The sequence below is a fragment of the Onychomys torridus genome, chromosome 4, assembly GCF_903995425.1.
Source record: "Onychomys torridus chromosome 4, mOncTor1.1, whole genome shotgun sequence".
In the NCBI taxonomy this organism is placed as follows: Eukaryota; Metazoa; Chordata; class Mammalia; order Rodentia; family Cricetidae; genus Onychomys; species Onychomys torridus.
The window spans coordinates 81,073,368-81,095,533 of record NC_050446.1 but is presented as its reverse complement, the minus strand read 5'-3'; the positions used below and the strand labels follow the sequence as shown (position 1 = coordinate 81,095,533).

The following is a 22,166-nucleotide window of genomic DNA, read 5'->3' as shown; positions in this document are numbered from 1 at the left end:
TCCACTGTGAAAAATGGCCAAAACAGCAATTACTTCAGAAAATTGAAAAATGAGATTAAATATGAAAATATACAGAAAATACCTTGAACTGAATTGATATAGAGAAGAAATTTATAAATTTTCAGATTTTGTTGTTGTTGTTTTTTCAAGACAGCGTTTCTCTGTGTAGCTTTGGAACCTGTCCTGTAACTCTCTCTGTAGACCAGGCTGGCCTCAAATTCAGAGATCCACCTGCCTCTGCCTCACGAGTGCTGGGATTAAAGGCATGAACCACCACCACCAGGCAAATTTTCAGAATTTATATGAGCTGCTAATTTCAACTGTGATTATTACTGCTAGAGATAAAAGAACACAAATATTCTGTTGAAAAACAAAGGGTAGTTTAGTATGAACAAATTTCTGCTTACGTTTTAAATCATTAAAATGAATCACTAAGAAGTCCTGATACTGACACATAAGCTAATCTCATAGTTGATTTTGTCAATTAGAACACTTCAAAAAAAATGCAATACAAATGATGAATAAATGAGAAAATCCTCTATCCTGTTTCATCCTGGAGGTCAAACTACATCAGGAAACAGCTGTGAGCTAAAAATAAATAAATAAATAAATAAATAAATAAATAAATAAATAAATAAATAAATAAATAAACTAAGATCAATATCATCATGAAATTACTACTTTTCTGTGTGTCTTAGTTAGGGTTTCTATTGCTATGAAGAGATACCATGACCACAGCAACTCTTATAAAAGAAAACATTGGGTGGCTTATAGTTCAGAGATTCTGTTCATTATCATCATGGTGGGACATGATGGCATGTAGGCAGACAAGGTGCTGGGGAAGGAGCTGAGAGTTTTGCACCTTACATAGGCAGCAGGAAGTAAACTGAGACACTGGGTGTAGCTTGAACAAAGGAGACCTCAAAGCTCATCTCCACAGTGACACATTTCCTCCAACAAAGCCACACCTGCTCCAACAAGGTCACATCTTCTAATAGTGCCTCTCCCTTTTGGGTTCAGTTTTAAACCCACCACACTGGAATTAATGTAAAGTGTCATCCATTCATGTGGATATGGAGAAAAGATCTCAATTATACTTGGCTCAAAGGATTTATAGCATAATAGATATGTAGTCTGGCATATTTCATGAATGTCAAGCTAGCAAAGCTAACCAAGGATATTTGATGAGGATGTGAGCTTTTTCCTTAAAATCTGAATATCAGTGAGCAAGGAGGACTTAATATCTGGAGGTGCTATCATGTAGGAACACTGCACTGGAAGTAAAAGAGTTACGTCTCCGCTTCAGGGGGACTGACACTTACATTGTTGGTTTTGATCACTAGTTCGTTCAACAGTGTGCATTAAGTTTTGATGTTTGTGTTAGGCAAAGTTTCAGGTTCTGAGTGCACCCAGAAGAGGTGAAAAAGTCCGGATATCTTCTTTGCCCTCACACTGCTTATGTAGAAAAATGAGGTAGACAAATGAGATATAACAAATAAATAAACAGAATATTTTAGACAGTGAGAAGTGCTCTGAGGGAAATTAAACAAACTGATAGAGCATGGCAGGGACTGCTCCAGATAATATCCCAGCATGCTTTCTATGTGCTAAGGACTGTTCTTAAGCACCCACTCACTTAACAAGCATTTTCATTACACTGTCTTCATGCCAGCACCATCACAAACACCTAATAAATATCGATTCATTTCCATCCTGAAGGTTGGTGCTGTTATTATTAATAATTTATAAGTGAACAAGTGGAAGCAGAGGGCCCTAAGCTACTAGGCTGAGGACACATGGCTATGAAGAATTTGGACCCAGGGCAATTTTGCTCCCCAGCTTCTGCCCTTGCTTCTGAAGTCATGGATTATTTCATTTCATCCTCACAACTGCCATCTGAGGAATTACTTTGCAGACCTGCCCAGAGACCGCATTTGTACCTGTGTGCTGTGGCTCTTGGCTACTTCACCTTATGTCTTTAGATGACTTTCATGAAGACTCACTATGGTGCCAAAGCACTAGAACAATGAGACTTCATGTTTGTCTGTTGTATAAAACAGAACTCAGAAAAACTAAACCTCATTCCCACATTTGTTACCAAATTCCCCGTTCAATTATTCATTTTAAGCAAAAGCCACAGACATAGTTTTGTGTTCTCACAAATCTCACCTTTCACAATAGTAACTACATCCTGGTCCATTTCTAATTCTCTGCACACAGCCCTCTTCCCTTAAGCAATGTAGAATAAAATTAAGATGACACAAGTTGAGCATTTATAATGTGAAAATCTAAAATTGAAAAATTTTGAGTGCCAACTTGGTGGAAAATTTACAACTGACCTGAAGTGATATGTCACAGTCAAAATATATTTATGCCAAAATATCGCATGTCTAAGGTATACATATGAACCATAAATGAGCTCTATGTTTGACCTTGAGTTATTTCTTAAGAGAGCTTGTGTACATGCAAACAGTCCAAGTCTCCCTTTTCCCAGGTCTGAAGTTTATAACATTTCTAGCCCCAAGTACTCTTGATGAAGAACACTTGCCCAAAAATATTATAATATTAAGCATGGCAGATGAGGAAATAATAGAATGAGATTCAAACTCAAGATTCTTAATCAACTTTGGACAAATCATCTAAATTTATTAGACTTTGAATTATTCATTATACTTTGAGAGGTGGTGAAACTAAAAGGTCTGAAAACATGTTTATATGTTGTAAGACAGAAAATTGTGAAATATTAATATACACAAACACAATTTTACACTGAACTGCATAGCACCTTATCTTCTTAGACCAAGTTTCAGAACAAGCAGGCCCTGTCAGGTACATCAGGTGTCAAGGTTGTCCTTGAAATGTGTTTCTGAAAAATTAAATAAAGGAAAACCTATGCAATTTTTCTTGGGAACTGGAAAGCCTTTCATTCCTTCATGTTTTAGCTGCAAAACACAAGAGTCCCCAATCCTGCTACAAGGCATAGTTTGAGCATCACTAAAAATTTACACCAATTTCTTTCACCTCACTACAACTACTTCATTCTGGTGAGCTAAAATATTTGTACACAACATGTAGATATCAAACACATCCATCTTTACATATCTTTGATATGGTAAAGACACTGCTATGAGTATACCTGTTTGTGCGGCAACCTCTAGATCTTCCTGAGAACCAACCCTTTCTCAGGCATGTCTGTTAGGCAACAATTTCCTCTTAGATAAAACATACCATCATGGAGGGAAGTTCTTTAAAAATTCAGGAAGTAAACAACTCAAAAGCCTCAGGAAGACCCTGAAACTGACCAGATGCACTAGGCTCCTCCTACGAAGGTTTTATACGAGGACTACTGAGAGACACTCTCAGACAAGTTAAACTGCCTGGGAGAGGCAGGACCAGTCAAACTGTCTAGAAGTTGCAACCAACTGAGCTTTAAGTTTCTGGTTTTTCATGAACCCATGCTTGGGCAGCCTTTTGTAATAAAGCTGCCTTTGAGTCATTTCTGTCTCTGTGAGTAACTCCTCATCTATACTCTCCTTAGTAGCCAAAATAAATTCATTGACTAACCAAGTTGGGCTTTAATGGTTTCTTACTGTTGTCTGTCTCAGATGTCCTGTCTGGAATGAGTAGATATTTGGTCACATCTCTCTAGGATATCACACAACGTGGTTCTAGTGATGCTAAATCCATGCCCATTTTCAACTCCAGGGGAGCACATTTGGCCCTGAGCCAATCTGCACATTGTTCTTTGGTGGCTGGCTAGATATGTGTTACAATATGGTTGCTCTGTGTGTGTGTGTGTGTGTGTGTGTGTGTGTGTGTGTGTGTGTGTGGTGTTGTGTATGCAGGTATACTCTACAAGTGCTGTTTTCTGTTCTTTCTTTCTGCCTGGTGATGTCCAGTTATTCTGGAGGAAGAAACTAAACTAAGAAGCTCTCTAAAGAAGCTACTTGCCAGATTGAAGCAGCATAATAAACAGAACCTCAAAAAGAAAATGGTCCCAGAGAGGCCTCTTCGCAGTTCCAGGAACCTGTAAGTATGATTCTCTCTCCTAATTGCTCTGGTGTGTGACACAGGTGACTTTAAGATACAAAGATTGGCTGAGTGAGAATACTGTACTCACCCATGTCCCTTTAAAAGCAGAATGTTCCTCCAGCTGGTGATGATCCTCACGTGTGTTAGTGTTACTATTAAGTGCCAGATCTAAAGCAACTGCAAACATTTTTGCCTTTAAAGAATCATCTTAATGAACAGAGGCTGAATATTGGTGTACTATTAAATACTATTCAAAATGTATTTTTAGTCCCCCTGGGATGTGTGTGATTATATTACACAGTATTTTATGAGTGTCAGCATGGTGGTGTGCACCTGGAATCCAAGCACTCAAAGGCAGATTTGGAGCTGAGGCCAGCTTGAGCTACACAGCTAATCCAGGTCTCCCACTGAACCAGAAAGTCACCATTTTGTCTAGAGTGACTGACTGTAAATCCCTGGGATCCTCTGGCCTCTACTCCCCACCCAGCACTTGTATTCTTGGCACATGCCATTTCCCCTGGATTTTATGTGAACGCTGGGAATCTAAGTCAGGTCCTTGTGCTTGTAAGCACTTCACACACTGAGCTATCCCCTAAACACCTATACACATTCATTGGTAGCTAAAAATTCAAGAAGATAAAAGCAGTGTTTCTCATTCAACCATTAAATAATCCTAAGGACAACACTAAATGGAACCAAAAGATGAAAACTATATTTTGAAAAACAGAAATTAATCAAATTAGTTGAAAGTTTTGGTAATTTATGTCTGAAATGAGGATGCAAGTTAATCTTAGACTGTAGACTTGAAAGTCTCTGATAACTTCAGAACTGAAGCATATCAGTGTACACACATCTGATAGTTTGAATGCTTGATTTTTTTTTCACTTTGTTTCAAGGAAATAGTGAAATTATATTACTCTTCTCTTAATTTTAATTCACAGAGGGCATATGGGAATTCATTAGAAAAGTTTACTAAAACTCAGCGCTGGGAAGACATCTCATTATGAAGACATAGGTTTGGATCCCTAGAACCCACATAAAGCAGAGCATGGAGAGGAAGATCCTTGAGACTCACAGGCCTGACATCCTAGTTGAATCAATGAGCTCCAGCTTGTTACAGACCTTGTCTCAAGGTAAGGTGGACAAGATAGAGGAGGACAGCTGACCTTTCTGCCTCATATGTGGGCATGTGAATGTGGAGCCACACACACCCTCCCCATTCAAAATACTAAACTCCAAACAGGAATTGAATTCAGTCAACATCAAAGCATTTGAATTTCTAATCAGGAAACAGTTGTATGACTTCACATCTCCAGAATAGAAACTCACATTCTGAAATTTTCTTGCATAAATCACAAAAGGGCTAAAGGCAACCTGTTAAAGGTGAGCATTTCTGAACTAGAGTGATCTAATATTGGACTTTTCTCCTAGAAATCACAGTTAGATACAGTGGCATCATAATAAATTTCTTTAAGTTTATTATTATTGGTAAGCATTTTAGATGAATGAATATGTGAAAATTTGAACAATTTGAACAATCTACTTTCTTTCAAAAGCAGATTCTGATGATTATCAAAACTGACCTGTTTATTCATTAACTCTATGAGAATTTGTGTTGACGTTTACTGAAGAAAACAAATAACATGGTTACAGATTATCATCAAAAATACGGTAAGCCACACAAATGACTTAATAGGCTAATAAATCATAAGCTGCTGAATACTCAAGAAAATCATACAATTCTTTCAGTTTTTAAATACGTGGTTTTTTACAATTTGTAATTATATAGACATGATCATCATTTGTCTGCTTAGAGAACTTCTCATTACTATTAATTTATCTTTCTTTGAAAAGCAAGAGACTATAATAGCTCCTTTAGTTGGTACATTTCAGGTGTGTTACAGAAAGAACTTTGAATACAGAAAAAATAAAAAAGCATGTCATTTCTTTCAAGCTTCATTTCTTTTTATTTTGTCAGGGGGAAGAAAAGGCTTTTTAAAAATTGACCAATGCAATATTCTGGGATTCATATTCTCTTGGAATGACAAATCCAATCAACTGAGCACCAAATGCTCACTGTCTACTCCATGCCAATCCTAGCCAGACTCATTATGGTGAGAGCGTGGGCTTTACAGCAATTGTAAAAATGTAAACAAGGCTCTAAAACTGACTCAGAAATTCTAGTTTATAAATGCAGTTTTGATTCTAATTTAAACAAATCTCTTAAGTATGATGTTCTTCATTCAGAATGGGCTGTCTTTATTGTGATGGGAACACTGGCTATTCTTTGGGGATCAGAAACACCTGTTTCTTGGTAAATTACCTTTCCTGATGATTGTAATAATTGTAAGATCTAGATTAACTTTCAAATGAGACTATTGTGTTATTTTTTTTAATTGCTAGTGGAAAATGTGAAACAAAAATAGAGCAGACTTTTGTATTTTAGCTTAAATATTATTCCCAGCAAAGTATGTACAAATTGTCTACAGTAAAAATGCTTTTCATAACCCATGTTGATTATTACCTATTTTATATTTATTTAAGTATTGTGTTTGAGTCTTAAATCTTGGGGAAAATGTTACAAACAAAATTTTAAAACCCAGTAACAACTGCCCATATTTTGATACATTTCCTTCAAATTACACACCCATCCGCCTACCTGACTGCCTTTACTTTCATCAGAAAAATCAGAATGACACGAAACATATTTTATAACTCACTTCTTTGGTTAGCAAGACATTAAAGTACACTTTTAATGAAAAATCATCTAAGTACTTTTAAATGTCTGGTCTCTTCAAAGAATGAAGTGCATGCCAACTTGAGTCATGAAGAGAGATGTCAGCGCAGTCCATAGCAGCTGCTCGCTTCCCTGGGAAGGAAGGGGCTGCTCTGAGTACAGTAGAGACCTCACTGCTCGCAAAGTCACTAGTGGGAAAAGAACAAAAGCCCTTCCAATGCCACTACCACAGATGTGCCCAAAGGCACACTGTCAGACACAGTTAAGTTGACAGCTCCTCACAGTTCATTATTCTCCTCTCACAGGTCACTGGGTGACAAGCTGGGTCAGCACGCTTTGTTGGCTGCCCCACTCCTTCTCCACCTCTTATTCAATCTAAAGACTGTGAAGGGGGTCCTCTGGCCAAACAAATGTAAACAAACACATTCCAGATACTTAAAGATGACAATGACGTTTATTTCATTCTGGATTAAACTTGGAATCAAATGTGTATACAATACAAAAATATTTTGCTAAAGTGTCAGTCACCAGAGCAAACAAGAAAATATATCCTGCATAAACTAGTATTCTGCGTTAGGACTTCTTATGATAAGAGAACTCTAGTTTTCAATGAGAAAAAGACTTTTCCCCCTGTCACAATGGAAAAAAGGATCAACAGTCAGACGTCTCCCTGGGTGTTAGAAATATGAATTGTTTGAAATGACTTTGTAGGAGGGAGGACATAGTTCTTGGTTATTGTTTTAGATTGTGTGGCACTGTGGGTTCGGGGAGCATGTGAGTTTTGTTTAAGAATAAAATTAAAAAGAACAGACAAAACAAAATGGTAATAGTTTGACCTACTTTTTAAAAAGTAACAGACATATTGGTATGAAATAAATAAAGGTGGTAAGGAAAAGGGCTGTCTAGAGACCCACATAGTTCTGTGTTTGAATCCTACCCCTCTGTAATAGATATGCCTCAAAAGTGTATTATGCAGATACTTTGAATTTGTTTCTGTATCTTCATTGATTTTAAAAGTAGTAATATCATCAGGTTATGAGAACAGTAAGCAAATCAATCTCTCTTGATGCTATAAGAATAAATATGGAGAATAGCAGTGGTTGCATGGTAAGTATCCACCAAACAGCAGCTATTAGTTTCTTTTCATCAAATCATATGTACAAAGCTGAATCACTAAAGCATAAATTATCTATGACAAGTTATAGTCACATGACTAGGAAAAGACTTTGAAAATGATTTGCTTCAAGGTTAGGCTTCTGAAAATCAGGGTCTCTAGACTACAGACCTACAAGGTTAGATGCAACAGTAAGTCTGGGATTGGGTCCTTTAATGTTTTCTGCCTCTTATTCAGTCTTTGTGGAAAATGGCCCCTTTCCTTATTCCCTTTCCAAATTCCTCTACCTTATTCAACAGTCCCCATTTCAAGATGCTAACCCCGTCCGAAGGGCTGAGATCTACCTTATTCAACAGTCCCCATTTCAAGATACCCAGTTCAAATGCTAACCCCGTCCGAAGGGCTGAGATCTGGAATGACGGCTATGACAAGAGCATGAGTAGTCAAGCCATTTATGATGGATGCTAAGAACAGGATCTGAATGCTAATTGTCCTGCCTTAACTTACTGAGAAACTTTATTCAAATAAGTAATTCGCCTCGTTGTCAGTGTTCTCATCAATGAAACAGAGATGAGTCAGTCCACTGTTTACCAACTGTATAAATTATTGGATGATAATATATGCACAGTACTTGATAAGGTCACAAAGCCCCAGATGTTACTATTTTTAGCTCATGCTACCTGTACTAATTTCACATATTATCTGACACTATGGACCAATCTCCCTTTCTTTCCACTAGCTGACTGTTGCAGCTCCTGCCTTCCATCCTTCTAGGGAATATAAAGCTAGATTCCTCCACCTAGTTCCTCCTTTCAGTTTTCCATTTTCACAACGCAGGTAATTTTATAACACTCCTTTATTATCTGCAGTGAGCTTTGCTTTAATTGAATTAACATTGAGAAAAGCATGTATGACTATATATACATAAACATATATTTATATGTAAACTTGCATGAATACATGTCTTTGTATATATATGTATATGTATATAACACAACACAACACATCGATTCTCATATTTTGAATACTCACAAGTCTAATGAGACCATCTAGGATTCAAAGTCACCAACACAGTAAATTCTACACCACACTCTATTCCAGTTTTTCCCACAGAGAGGAAAGTTATCACTGTAAGTATTGTACTATTTATTCAAGTAGATTTTGATAAATAACACAGAGAGAAATAAACTGGAAGAGGAGCAGAAAGTCCTTCAATTCTTAAGAACGAAAGTGGGAAGCTGCAAGTGATGCCTGTGGATAAAAGGTTGTTTGGCAATTTTTATTGAAAGGAAACTGCTGTGGAATGTCATTCTGTATGCTGTCGATGTGTGTTGCTCTGATTGGTTGATAAATACAATGTTGATTGGCCAGTAGCCAGGCAGGAAGTATAGGCGGGATAAGCAGACAAGGAGAATTCTGGGAAAAGGAGGGCTGAGTCAGAGTTGCCAGCTAGACACAGAGGAAGCTAGATGACAAGGCATAACTGAGAAAAGGCACCAAGCTACGTGGCTAAACACAGATAAGAACTATGGGTTAATTTAAGTGTAAGAGCCAGTAAGTAATAAGCCTGTGCTAATAGCCATGCAGTTATAATTAATAGAAGTCTCTGTGTGTTCATTTGGGTCTGAGTGGCTACAGAGAAGGTGGGACACAGGAAAACTTCCAACTACAAGAAATTAGAGATATATTTGCCAGTAAATTCTTATTGACAAAATCCATAAATCTAAATATAGGAGTTCTAGAAAGTATATAGAATTAAATTCTGAGGTTGGAGAGATGGTCAGCATCTAAGGGCTTGTTTGACTCTCCCAGGACTCAAGTTCAACTCCCAGTACCCTTATTGGGCACCTCACTACTGCCTGTAACTCTAGCTCCAAAGGAATCAATGCCTTCTTCTGGTCTCTGCAGGTATTGTTCTCATGTGCACACACACACACACACACACACACACACACACACGTGCATGCGCGTGCACACACTTAAAAACAAATCTTTAGAGCTAAACTCTATATATCAATGTTTTCTGCACTGACACATATACATACACATTGTACCAATGTTAAAGTTTAATTTATAAATTAGTCATAATAGGAAATTAAATTAATAACAACCAATAAATAGAACAACATAATCCAATAAAAGTTGTGAATTGGTTATTTCTAGAATTTCCTTTGAAATATTTGGGCCCTGAGTGATCATAGGAGACTCGCACTGTGACAGTGGATCAGCAGGGACCATGGTTTAATGCTTGTTTAAAATCCTTTTGTACCTTATTTATGTTCAGAACATTTTTAGAACTGCCATTTAGTGAGTGCTACTGATTTCCTAGACATTTAAAATTACCTCATCAAATTTAACAATTCTAGTATATAGTATATTAGTTAACATTATGTTTTGTGGCCAGGGAGGGTGGGGTGACACTGTTACTGTTACTATGCTCCTTTCTCCAACATTCAGTTATTAGGCTATATTATCTAGGGGAATTCAAAACAACAACAGAGTGGAGATGGCCAGTCTCTAACCTGTGGAGGCCCTGTACCTTCAGAGAAAAATACTTCCAACCTGGGGAAGCAGAAAACATAGAGAGTGAATAAATGATTACAAGGGCAGGGATTAGCATGGAAGAAAAAAATCCTGTAGGGGTGACAGGAACCTGAAAACAGAAGCAATCTATTCTTCCAGAGCCCAGGACAAGAACTAAAGCCCAAGATGATAAAATCCAAATGCTCTGCCAGGAAAGATCAAGTAGATGTGGCTGTGTGAGTGGAGGAAGACAAGCCAATGGAAGCATCACAGAGCAATGTCAGCACATCTCCAAGTGTCCTGGTATTCTAGAGTCCCCTTTAGATGAAAACACCGAAGACTGCTCCCAATGGGCTCTCACCACAGTGACACAAGAATGGCACCAAACATGCTGTGGAGAGTGGCCAGGTCATATGGCTGCAGCCTGTACTCACACCATAGAGCATCACAGAGTTGAGAAACTTGGGAGTGTTTAAAAACTAAGTGCTAGAGAGGAAATGTCCTGGAACCCTGATGCCATCCAGGAAACCCTCACACCGTTGGAGAGTAAGATAGGAAACTTGGTATTTTTTGTGAATCTCATTATCCAAATAACAAATCATCAATTAAAGACAGAGTCACTTGAGATGGGCTATATGATTTAAGAATGTAAAATAGCCCCAGCTTTACAAAGCTGTCAATTGTTCTTTTTCTTTCTAATACAAATGGCACTTCTATCTGGATTGCTGAATTAAAGTTAGGGTGACATTAAACTAAATCAATGTTTGTGAGAATTGTGTTACTTCTTTAAGATCATGTGACTGGACAGTCATTTCAAACAAGTATAGATTTAAATTGCAGCTTATAAAGTGATCATCAACCAGTAAAACAGTAGTTTTAATGACTGTTAGTATCAGAGTGAGTGAGGAGAATATGAAAACCAGTATCCATTTTCCAACCAGGAATAATTTGGAATTGTTAGCAAACCATGGCTGCCACTTCCCCTCTGGCCATGGAAATGGTTAATGTGTTAAGTGCCACTCTTGAAGGCCATCTAGTACAATGCACTCCTTGTAGAAAAATCAAGGGGGTTGCCTGTGTTTGCTTTTCTCAAAGACCTGCAGGCACTTTCACTATTGGATAGATGCTCAGTATTTCCTTTGCTTAATTATGTTATTTCTGTGTGTTTTAGTGAGATTCTAAAACTGCAATCCATCCTAAGTATCCTCAAAAATGATTACATACATCAGTCTTAAACAAAATGCACATAAATGTCACCTCTCTTCATCAAATGTGACCCTGAATCTACTATGATTGAAAGCCAAGGGGCTTTTGAGATATTTCAACAATCTTCAAGAAATCCATCTTACATGAAACTGAAGGAAAACGTCGAATGTCATTGAGCAATAAAGCTCCGCTCTGCCGATGCCCTACCTCTGAGCAGGAGCCTTGGGATGTTTCCTTTCCAGTTTCCTCAGCAGTACCACTGCCAGCTGTCCTGTCCCCTCCAGAGATCCTTGTGGCACATCCTGAGCATCCGAGGGTTCTGAAAGCAGCTTCAGCAAAGGACTGTTGGTGTGGTTTTGCAAATCCTTGTAATGACACATAGGAATAGTGTAGTTAATTTTCATTGAGTGGAAATGTTTATGCCATATGTACTCAAAACATAACCTTGAGAGGCTCCTGGTTCTCTGTGTTTTCCTACACCACGGGATCTTGTATGCAGTCAGGACAAATGAAGGCAAGCCTATGTGCAATATAGGGTATCACCCTCTGTTCAGCAAAATATCTATAGAAATAGCATCAATTTTATATAAATATAAATGTGCCTGTGAATATTATAGTATAGGGCTGGAGAGGTGGCTCAGCAGTTAAGAGCATTGTAGGAGCCCGTTTTCAGGTTCCTTGTGGCTTTACCCAGCAGGTCCACATAGAGAGGATGATTAGGACCGCAGGCCTGAGTGCAGGTGTCTGAGATGGTCTGCACTTGGTTGTGCTGGGGGGAGGTCTTTTACTCCACCCCTTAGTGACTCTATAAATACCCTTGGGTAGAGACAGTCAGGGCCCATTGGGATAGGTTCCAGGCCCTCTTGAGGCTATCCTGTCTTTTCTATCTGTTTATCTCCACAATCTAATATTTCCTGCTGCTCACACTCAAGAGTACTCTGGGGAGCTGTGGGGTTGGTGGGAAAATGCCCCACAGAGCAATAGCAGTGCTTTACTACAGGACCTGGGTTTGGTTGGTTCCCACTACCTGCATGGCAGCTTACAACTATCCATAACTCCAGTTCCAAGGAATCCAGTGCCCTCATCTGGTCACCATAGGCACACACACACACACACACACACACACACACACATACACACACACACACATACACACACACACACGTATAAACATGAAGGCAAAACACTCACACACAAACTAGAAAATAAGTCTTTAAAAAAAAAAGAATATTACAGTATTTTGTGACTTAAACAATTAACAGCTTTGTCATGAGAATCTGTGCTTGTTTCCTGAAAGCAACAACTTTCCTTTTCAAGATACACTTTAGAGGTCTGTTTCTGTTTTGCCTCTGGCCACCACACTGACCTCTTCCACACAGGGTTTGCCGTGTTCTTGATGAGCTGTCGTCCAGGCTCCGTGGTGAATATGGTCCTCTGTTTGGCTCACATCCACTGGAGCAGTGAGATCCTCCAGGTAAGTGAGGACAAACTGAGGATAAGCCTGGAAAGAAGGAAACAATTATAACAGTGCCAGCCTAGTATGCTACAATTGGAAATTGAGGTAGATAAATTAGTAGTAAAATGGCTTAGCTAATAATTTGGTGTCAAATCACTTTGGTTGACATTTTTTTTTAAACTTTGGAGATAGGTTAGCTAGGGAGATTATCTTTATCTTTACACAACTATGAGAATACCTGGGCCTGGAGAGAACGGCTGTGTTGATAGAGTACTTCCAAGCATGAGGATCCAAATAATTTCCAGAATCCATGAGAAAATAAAATCTAAGCATGGTGGCAAGAGTTAGTAATCCCAGCACAGGGGAAAAGGTTGGTGATAGGCAGGTCCCTGGGCTTGCTGGCTGGCCAGCCTGTCCTTGGTGCTCTCCAGGCCAGTGGGAAAATTTATCTCAAAAACCAAGGTGGGTAGCTCCTGAGGATCAACACCAAAAGTTGCCCTCTGCCCTCTACACACATGTGCTTGTATATGCACATACACCCATACCAACATGAGCACTACATGCACACATATATGCAAAACCTCACATACCAATAGCTATAATTTTCATTTCTATTATCAAAACACGACTGTAAACATGTATCTGCATGTGTAAAATATGCAGTTGCTGCACGGCTTGGCAGTATTCAATGCTGTTAGACAACAGACAAGGGAATGCAGAATGGGGATGAATAGCTGTGTAAAGCAGAGACGGTCTATGCATGTCAGACCCAGACTAAGAGCATTGTCTGTGAACATGGAATGAAAAGGAGAAGGCAACACAGATACTAAAGAGCCATGATTAACTTTAGCTAGCAACCTCAGCAGCAAACATTTTGGATATATAAATATAAAAATAGCCTACAGGGTACACAATAAGAATAAGCTGCTGAACCAGCCACACATGGTGTGCCCTGCTAATTCTCACTTGGGATCATCTGCCATCTGTTCATCGGGCTTCCTGAGAACACCACCACTGGCCAAGTGTGCTTGGACACAAGCTCTCACTGTCAGGGAAGAGTGATGCAGCCCAGACAGAGGTTATATACATTAAGAACAAGACTTAGGGGATGTGGCCCTCCCACCCACCTGCCGCTTATTTTATGTGCATTATCTACCCATCTCTCTCTGTGTGCGTTTTCCTTTGTTTACAGTTGGTGGAGGAAATGGCAGTCTCAGCATTTTAGTTTGGCTTGTACATCTTTGCTGTTTCCTGAACTCTAGGATAGCTTGCCTTCTAGTATTCCTCTAAGATGTCACTGTATCAAATGACTATCCATGTGACCATAGGTTCTAATCTTTATCCCTGCAACAGCCTCTGAAATAGCTGCTATTAATAGCTGCCCACGTTGAAGATGAGGTGACAGTCACAGCGAAGTCACTGCCATGCTCAGTGTTATCAGCTTACGTACTATCTAGAAAGTCCAGGTGTACTCTCTCAATTTTTACACAAGGTTTTTGTTCCATTTTGTAAAGTGTGGGACTAAAGTTCTATAAAAAAATATAAAAAAATAAATACCAAGACAAGTTCAGTAAAGAACTAATGGCACTTAGTGTTTTATACTGTCCTAGAAATAAAATGATAGTAATGACTTCAACCTTAAACTTTGCTAGAAAGTGAGTGAGCAGAGGCTGGAGAGATAGCCCAGAGGTTAAACCAGTAAGCTGAAAAGGAAAAGAGAGACACAGAAATAAATGACGATAAAAAAATACAAGTTGAAAACATTGTGAACAGAATTTCTGTTGGATTATTCAAGGACTGTCAAAATGTTAAGGGTATATTCCCTCTGAGTTAACTGACAAATACATGCAAGCATGTTTATTGCACCTGGCACATATCTGCCTAAATGTGGATCTTCAGTAAGTTTTTAAAAATAGTATTGATGTGGATGTAAACATGGAAAGAAGGTCATCCTATGGTATCAAGAGGAAAACTATGATTAGAAAATCATATGTATAGCTGTGTATTAGCTAGTAATTATATGATATCAGTGTTGATATGAATATTTGAATATTATTAAGAGGTGCTTTTGGTTTCTTTTGTTAGAGACAGTACCCTAGAGCCCAGGTTAGCCTCACTCTTGCTATGTAGCTGAGGCTTGCCTTAAACTCTTTTTCTTCTTATCTCCACTTCAAAGGGCTGAAATTGCAAGTATGTGCCATCATATGCCTTCTGTCCATATTTTTATTTATATTTTATTCAGTTCTAAATTGCTGGAGGTTTTTATTCAAGAATAACATGTGTTGTTTTTATTACTTAAATGAGAACACTGTAATGTGTGAAAATATGCACATAATAACTTCTGGGAATATACATATAAATAGTTCTGGGAATTAGAATAAAGAAGAATTTGAAGAGACCATATGTGTTATTATGTTTTTATAGGAGTAACCTTTGTTGTGCAGAAATATTACTCAGACACAACTTGCTGATTTAAAAAGAAAACAGTTAATTTCTGTGGTCCACATGCTCACAACCTTGAAAAAAACACTCTTGAATCTCCAAGTTCACCTAAACATTAGCAAGAAACCTTAAGATTTAAAAATTTTTACATTATCTTGAGATTTATATCACACCTATTGTATTATGTTGCTTTTTTATTATGCAAGCTCTTATTGTCTGACACATGATCATGACACTTCAGCTAAAGAGAGCATGACAAGCAAAAAGGGAAATTGTCCTATATTGTTTCTAAGGAGAGTATCAATCACAAGAGACTGTATTTTCAATATGAGGGACAAAGAAAACCTGAAGAACAAAATTATCATGCCATCATCCATTTTGTAGATAAAGTTCCAGTCCTCATCTCTGCCTATATGTATATTTCTTTGGTATAATGTAAACACACCTAAGTGATACTGCTTTCTTACCTCATATTTACCAATTCATGCCATTGGCACTTTCATCTGTCATTGTAAATTAGCCTGCAGACTTGTGATGTAACTACCAGCACTCAAAATGGCAACACTCCATAGTGCTGTACAGTCTCCCGATTACTCAGTACCAGGGGCAGCTCTCACTGTCCTAAACAATGCTATATTGAACATCCTCCAAGGTCTGCCAGTGTGTCTCCCACTTCAGGGTGAACAGCTGTAAGTTCAAGTTCTGAATTAAAGGAATGTGAGGATGCTTCAAAAATCATTTTGATTATGTTTCCAAACACACCCCCAGAAATAATGGACCATTTGTATTCATTCCTTTGTATAGTCCCTTTCCTCATTTGCCAGCATAGGTCTGTGGGACCTAAAGAGTTTGGCAGAAGTGGTAAATGACCTTATCAGAGACACCAATGCTGGTAGTTCCCCTGCTTCTTTTCTTGTTATGACAGCTCACGTTACAAATGGCACTTAGGGAGAGGTCACACTGTGATGGCCTGACACCTTGGGCAGCAGCAGGTGTGAGCATGCTCAGAAGATGACTTCCCAATCTTGACTCAGCCACAGACTTGGTTGACATATTGGCCCCATTCTCATGAGAAATTCTGAGTTAAAACTACCCAGCGAGGGGCTGGAGAGATGGCTCAGTGAATAAGACCACTAGCTGTGCTTCCTGGGGACCCAGGTTTGATTCTCAGCTCCCACAAGATGGCTCACAACCATCTATAATGCCAGTTCCAACACCCTCTTCTGGCTTCTCTGAACACTGGGCATGTCTGATGTGCACAGACAACTGTTCAGGCAATATACTCATATGAGGAGGAGGAGAAGGAGGAGGAGAACTACAGTGAAGCCACTTTGGATTCTCAGCCCATGAAATCATGAATGTTTGCTGTTTGAAGTTTCTGTGCTTTGAAAGTCAGTTATTACACAATAGAAAACTAATGCTGCCAGGCAGTGGTGGTGCACACCTTTAATCCCAGCTCTTGGGAGGCAGAGGCAGGCAGATGTCTGTGAGTTCGAGGCCAGCCTGGTCTCCAAAGCGAGTTCCAGGAAAGGCGCAAGCTACAGAGAAACCCTGTCTCAAAAGGAAAAAAAAAAAAAAAAGAAAAGAAAAGAAAAAGGAAACTAATGCTAATCAGAGGCGAGCATGTGTGTGCCCCCAATGCCTTCATCAGACTGGAGATTCCCAGGTTTACTCCCACTGCAATGAGAAGAACATTACACCACATTTCTGACAGTTGTTGACTCTTCAGTGAGATCACATGCATTATTTGGCTTGGCTCTTTGAATTTTTCTTCCAATGTGTTCTGTCCTTTGCCCTTTTTTCTATCAAAGGGTTTAAAACTTTCCTGTTGAAATGTCAGACTTACTATATGTTAACATGTTAACTCACTCTCCAATGCTGATGCTGCAACAATTTTTCCATATTTCCTTACTTACTATTTACTTTTTGGGGGGTTTTGTTTTGTTGAGATGGGGTCTCTCTATGTAGCCCTATCTGTTCTGGAACTCTCCACATAGATCAGACTGACCTTGAACTTACCTCTGTCTCTAGCTCCTGATTTCCAGTATTGAAGGCATTGACTACCATGCCCAGCTTCCTTAATTGCTTTTTGCCTAAGCTACTATTAGCTTAGGAGTTTTTAATTTTTACATGCTCAAAGGCAGTCTTCTCTTATACAGATTTTATCTTTATTCTATGCTTCTAAAATTACTTACTTATCACTATACTGAGTTAAGTGCTTCAATGTACATTTTTCTTCTATGTGGGTGTTCAAATTCAAATACTTAATTTAGCCGTAGTTAGTTGAATATTGATGAAATGTGATTTTATTACTTTTTGCAAGTGAGTAAAGAAATAGTTGACATAAAAAAGAAAACAGTTATCCAAGTAAAAACAACCTAGTAAGATGCAATAAATGTATTTAAAATTTCCTGTTATTATCATTATTAGCTGCAAATTACCAATTAGCTGTTCTAAGCCAGGATCTGTGCCAAATGCTCACAATGCTAGCATTAATACTGCTACTTTGCAGATGAAGAATGTAAAGCTCAGAAAGGTTAGGTGATTTGCCTAAGGCCACACAGCTAAGAAGCACTGGAGCCAAGATACATTTATAGTATCTTATAGCAGCAATTCCATCCTTAAAAAACAAAATGGCATGAGCGCAATTCATGATCCAGCTGCAGATAATTACCAAATTATCCTCCACTTTATCTTTAAATATATGGAAATAACTTGGATATGACTAAATGTGGAGCTAGTTGAAATTTCAAATGTTTCAAAGACTGAAATGCTTTCATTAATAAATAGTTTCTCTCTGCAAATTTATAATAATTATAGAAAAATCAGTGATTGTATTTTTTTAAATGAAGTTTAGAATCTAAACCTACTTAAAACTAACTTGTGTTTTAAGTAGGCAAGTGTGCAACCTCTGCTTGTACAGATATGCTCCTGTGAGGACCAGACACAAACACCATGAGGGCAGAAGCTGGATGGGGTGGGAGGTACTTGAGTAATGTTAGTAGGACTTTCATCACAGGGACAACACTGGAAACAACCAGAGGGAAGAGTAAGATTTATTTAGACTCCTGGTCTCAGTGCATAGTCATTTGGCTCCACGTCTCTGGGTCTGTGGTGAGGAAGACAACCATGGCTGAAGGGCATAATGGAGAAAGCTGTTCACTTTGTGACAGCCAGAGAGGAGCCTGAGTGGGAGGAGGGAAAAGCTAGTACCATGCATACCTTGCAAGAGAAAAGTGATGTATCCAGCCCAGGCCCCTACCTGTCAAATTTCTACCACTGCCTATTAGTTGGTTGATTTTATTCATCAGTGGATTAATCGGTTGATTTGGTTAGAGCCCAAATGTTCCAATCATCTCTTAATGGTTCACTAACTCAGTTTCAAGTCTTTGACACATGAACCTTTGGGGGATACTTCACATACAAATCACAAGCACATGTATTGGGGCAAAAAGATGAAGGTGGACCTGAAACTTGGTTTGTTCCACATCTGTTGGTATGGGAAGTGAGACTTACTATGAAGTATTTTAAAAGTATTCAGCATCCTTAGCAATCAGGGAAACACTAAATAATGTTAGGGATGTTTTATACAACTATATGGAAACCTATAAGCTTTCTAAAATGTATTCTTTAATTTTATTTTTATTTCTCTCTCTCTCTTGTGCTCTCTCTCTCTTATGCTCTCTCTCTCTCTCTCTCTCTCTCTCTCTCTCTCTCTCTCTCTCTCTCCCTGTGTGTGTGTGTGTGTGTGTGTGTGTGTGTGTGTGTGTGTACAGTGTGTGCACATGATTAATACAAGTGCACAGTGCTCATGTATGGCAGAGGTTATGGGTCTGCCTGGAGCTGGAGTTAAAGGTGTCTGTCATAAGGATGGTGGAAAGTGAACCTAGGTCCTCTGTAAGAGTAGCACATGCTTTTAACTGCTGAGGCCTCTTTCCCATCCCCAAATCATATTTTTTAAAGTAGTTTAACTGGAATACCCCCACATGGGGGATAATGCTCCCAGAAACCTTAGACTGTCAAATAGCCCAGTTTCAGGCATGGGGTGTATCTCTCTTCGAGGTGATGGCCAGGGATTGCCAAGAGACCCTCAAACAACACAGGCTCTCACAATTACACTTGGTTGCCCACCAGAACTCGTGGGCAAAACTCTATCACTAAAGACAACACCTCATCCTTTGGTCCAAAAATCAAGCAGGTACTGAACTAATCCTATTGTAAAGTATAAAGAACCAAACTCTGAAGTACTGAGTCAATGAATTATTAAAAGTTAATTTTCACTTTGAAAAAAATGTTTTTCAAAATTAAACAAAAAATCCAGGGCAACTGTTGAGCTGAACTAAAATTTCAGTTCCAAAGCAGAAAGCAATAATATTTGTGAAGATACAGAATCTCTTTCTAAAACAGTTTATTTTACATGAATATAAGAACAACTTTTCTTAGGAATAAAAGGTGTGGCTTATTCAATCCTTACCTTAGAATAAATACAGCCATCTGTTCCAAACATCCACTTCTGGGTCTCATCTCCTTCATGTCTGCAAATGAAAACAGAATATAGACTGTTGCTTCTGCTCCACACAGAAATAGTTCTGGGTTTTAAATGAATTGGCCACTTTTTCATATAATCTGGCAATAGAACTGCCTCACTCTACTGCTGTAGTACTGTGGTACGCAAAGCACTCTGTGTGTATGTGTGTGTGTGTGTGTGTGTGTAAAATATGTGTATTTTCAACAACAACATATTGACTAGGAGTTTTAGAGATTAAATATAGTCAGCAAATTATTATAGAGGCTGACACTGGAGCCCAGGTCTATAATCTCTGGGGCAGGAAGACTAGGTGCATAAGAACTCAATAAAAAAGAAGAAGAAACGGGGGGTGGAGAAAGTAGTGGGAGGCCTTGCTGGTTGGATGTTGCAGTGTGCCATGGCCTGGCAACCCTCTCCAAGGTTGGTAACATGGACAGTCCCCCAACTCCCATTCTCTACCTGACCTTATTTGGAGACTGTCTGTAGGCCTGGATGCCTCACTTATTTCTAGTGTGACCCTGGACAGTGTTCTCTGCAGAAGCTTTCCCCTACTGCCCATATGGCAATTAGACATTGTGCTAGGAACATTACGATAGGAGCGTGCTTCCACAAATGACAGATAAGACTTGCACCAGGAGCTTTGTGATGGGAGCGTGCTTTTTAATCCAAATAGGACATTCCCTGGCTACTGTTCCCAACCCTACATATTCCCTATATTCTGGAATAAATTTGAACTGATTCACTGAAGTTATCTCCTGGAGGCCTAGCTCTGTCACACTCACAGGCCTTACAAAGCTCTCTGTCATCACTTCTGCCCCTTGTTTCATGGACTGGTGGCCAACAGGCAGAGAGGAAAAAGGGACCCTCACAGAAAGGAAGGAAAGAAGGAAGGAAGGGAGGGAGGGAGGGAGGGAGGGAGGGAGGGAGGGAGGGAAGAAGGGAGGGAAGAAGGGAGAGAAGGAGGGAGGGAAGAAGGGAGGGATGGAGGGAGGGAAGAAGGAAGGGATGGAGGGAGGGAGGGAGGGAGGGAGGGAGGGAGGGAGGGAAGAGAATAAAAAATATAGAAATTTCTACACCCCCCCAACACAATATTCCTTCCTGAGAGAAAGAAGAACGGCTTAGCTGTGTTTAAAGCTGAAGATGACGGTGTAGAAAACAATATCATGAAAAAAACAGGAACCTCATGCAGCTCTTCTGAGATGGTTGAGAAATTTTGTTAATATAAATCATGTATTCTGAACTAAATTTGAACAAGAAAAAACATGAAGTGTAATAAAGCTAACCATGCCTAATTAACTAATCATGTATTCATTAATATCAAGAAACTTTACAACAGCACGACAAAATGAATTCAATTAAGTGTAACAGGATGTCAAACAGGACTTTTCCTACTGCCTCGGAGTTTTGACAGACCCATCAGAGGTTGGGAATATGAGGTATCAGGAGCTAGTGTGTTCTGAAGTTCATTCTAAAGCAAAATCAGTTTAGTGCGCGAGTCCTGCACACACACCCAGCTAAGAGCACAGAAGCTGTACTGCAATGGGTGCTTGCTAGCAACATGCATTTCCAGGCCCTGTTCTCAGAGGTTTGATGCTGACCATCTTGAATCTGAAGTCCAGCAAGCTGCATCCACATGGATTCTATGCCATTCTAGTCAAAAGAATTTGAGAAATATAGATGAATGTGGTCTCTGGATGAGGCTTTGGAAACACTGAACTGTAATGATGCCAGAAATAAGAAAAGAAGACACAATATTTGTGAAATAATAAGAAATAGATTGATTCTGCCTCAGATTTTAGATGCAGAATTCCTTAAATGTCTTGGAACCTTCTGAGTGTCAGAACAACTTCGGGTCTAATGATGCAGGTCTCGTGGGCTCCAGGATGACAGCTGGTCACCAGCTTAAAACGACTGAGTCATGATGCAAGCTTAGAGTTTTCTCTTCACTCCCAACTTCTAGGAAGAGAAGGAAAATATTGGAAATTATGTTACCAATCAATCAGGCCTCCATTCAAAACTATGCTGTTTTTGGTTTGTGAGCACACTCATGTGTCTGGAGGTTGATGTACAGGGTTCCTCAAAGTAGAAGCTCCTGAAACCAGGACCCTTCCAGCCATGGTTCTGTGAA

At 39.1% G+C, this 22,166-nt stretch overlaps 1 protein-coding gene across 1 annotated transcript in view; it reads right to left on the bottom strand.

The window, feature by feature from the left end:
• Window positions 1–22,166, bottom strand: part of Dcdc1 (doublecortin domain containing 1) — a 402,846-nt gene that overhangs the window by 150,839 nt on the left and 229,841 nt on the right. The window contains exons 16-18 of the mRNA XM_036186665.1: window positions 19,985–20,045; window positions 12,979–13,113; window positions 11,820–11,977 (exon numbers count right to left, since the gene is read on the bottom strand). Coding sequence (XP_036042558.1) covers window positions 11,820–11,977; window positions 12,979–13,113; window positions 19,985–20,045 — 354 coding nt within the window. The remainder of the gene's footprint in view (window positions 1–11,819; window positions 11,978–12,978; window positions 13,114–19,984; window positions 20,046–22,166) is intronic.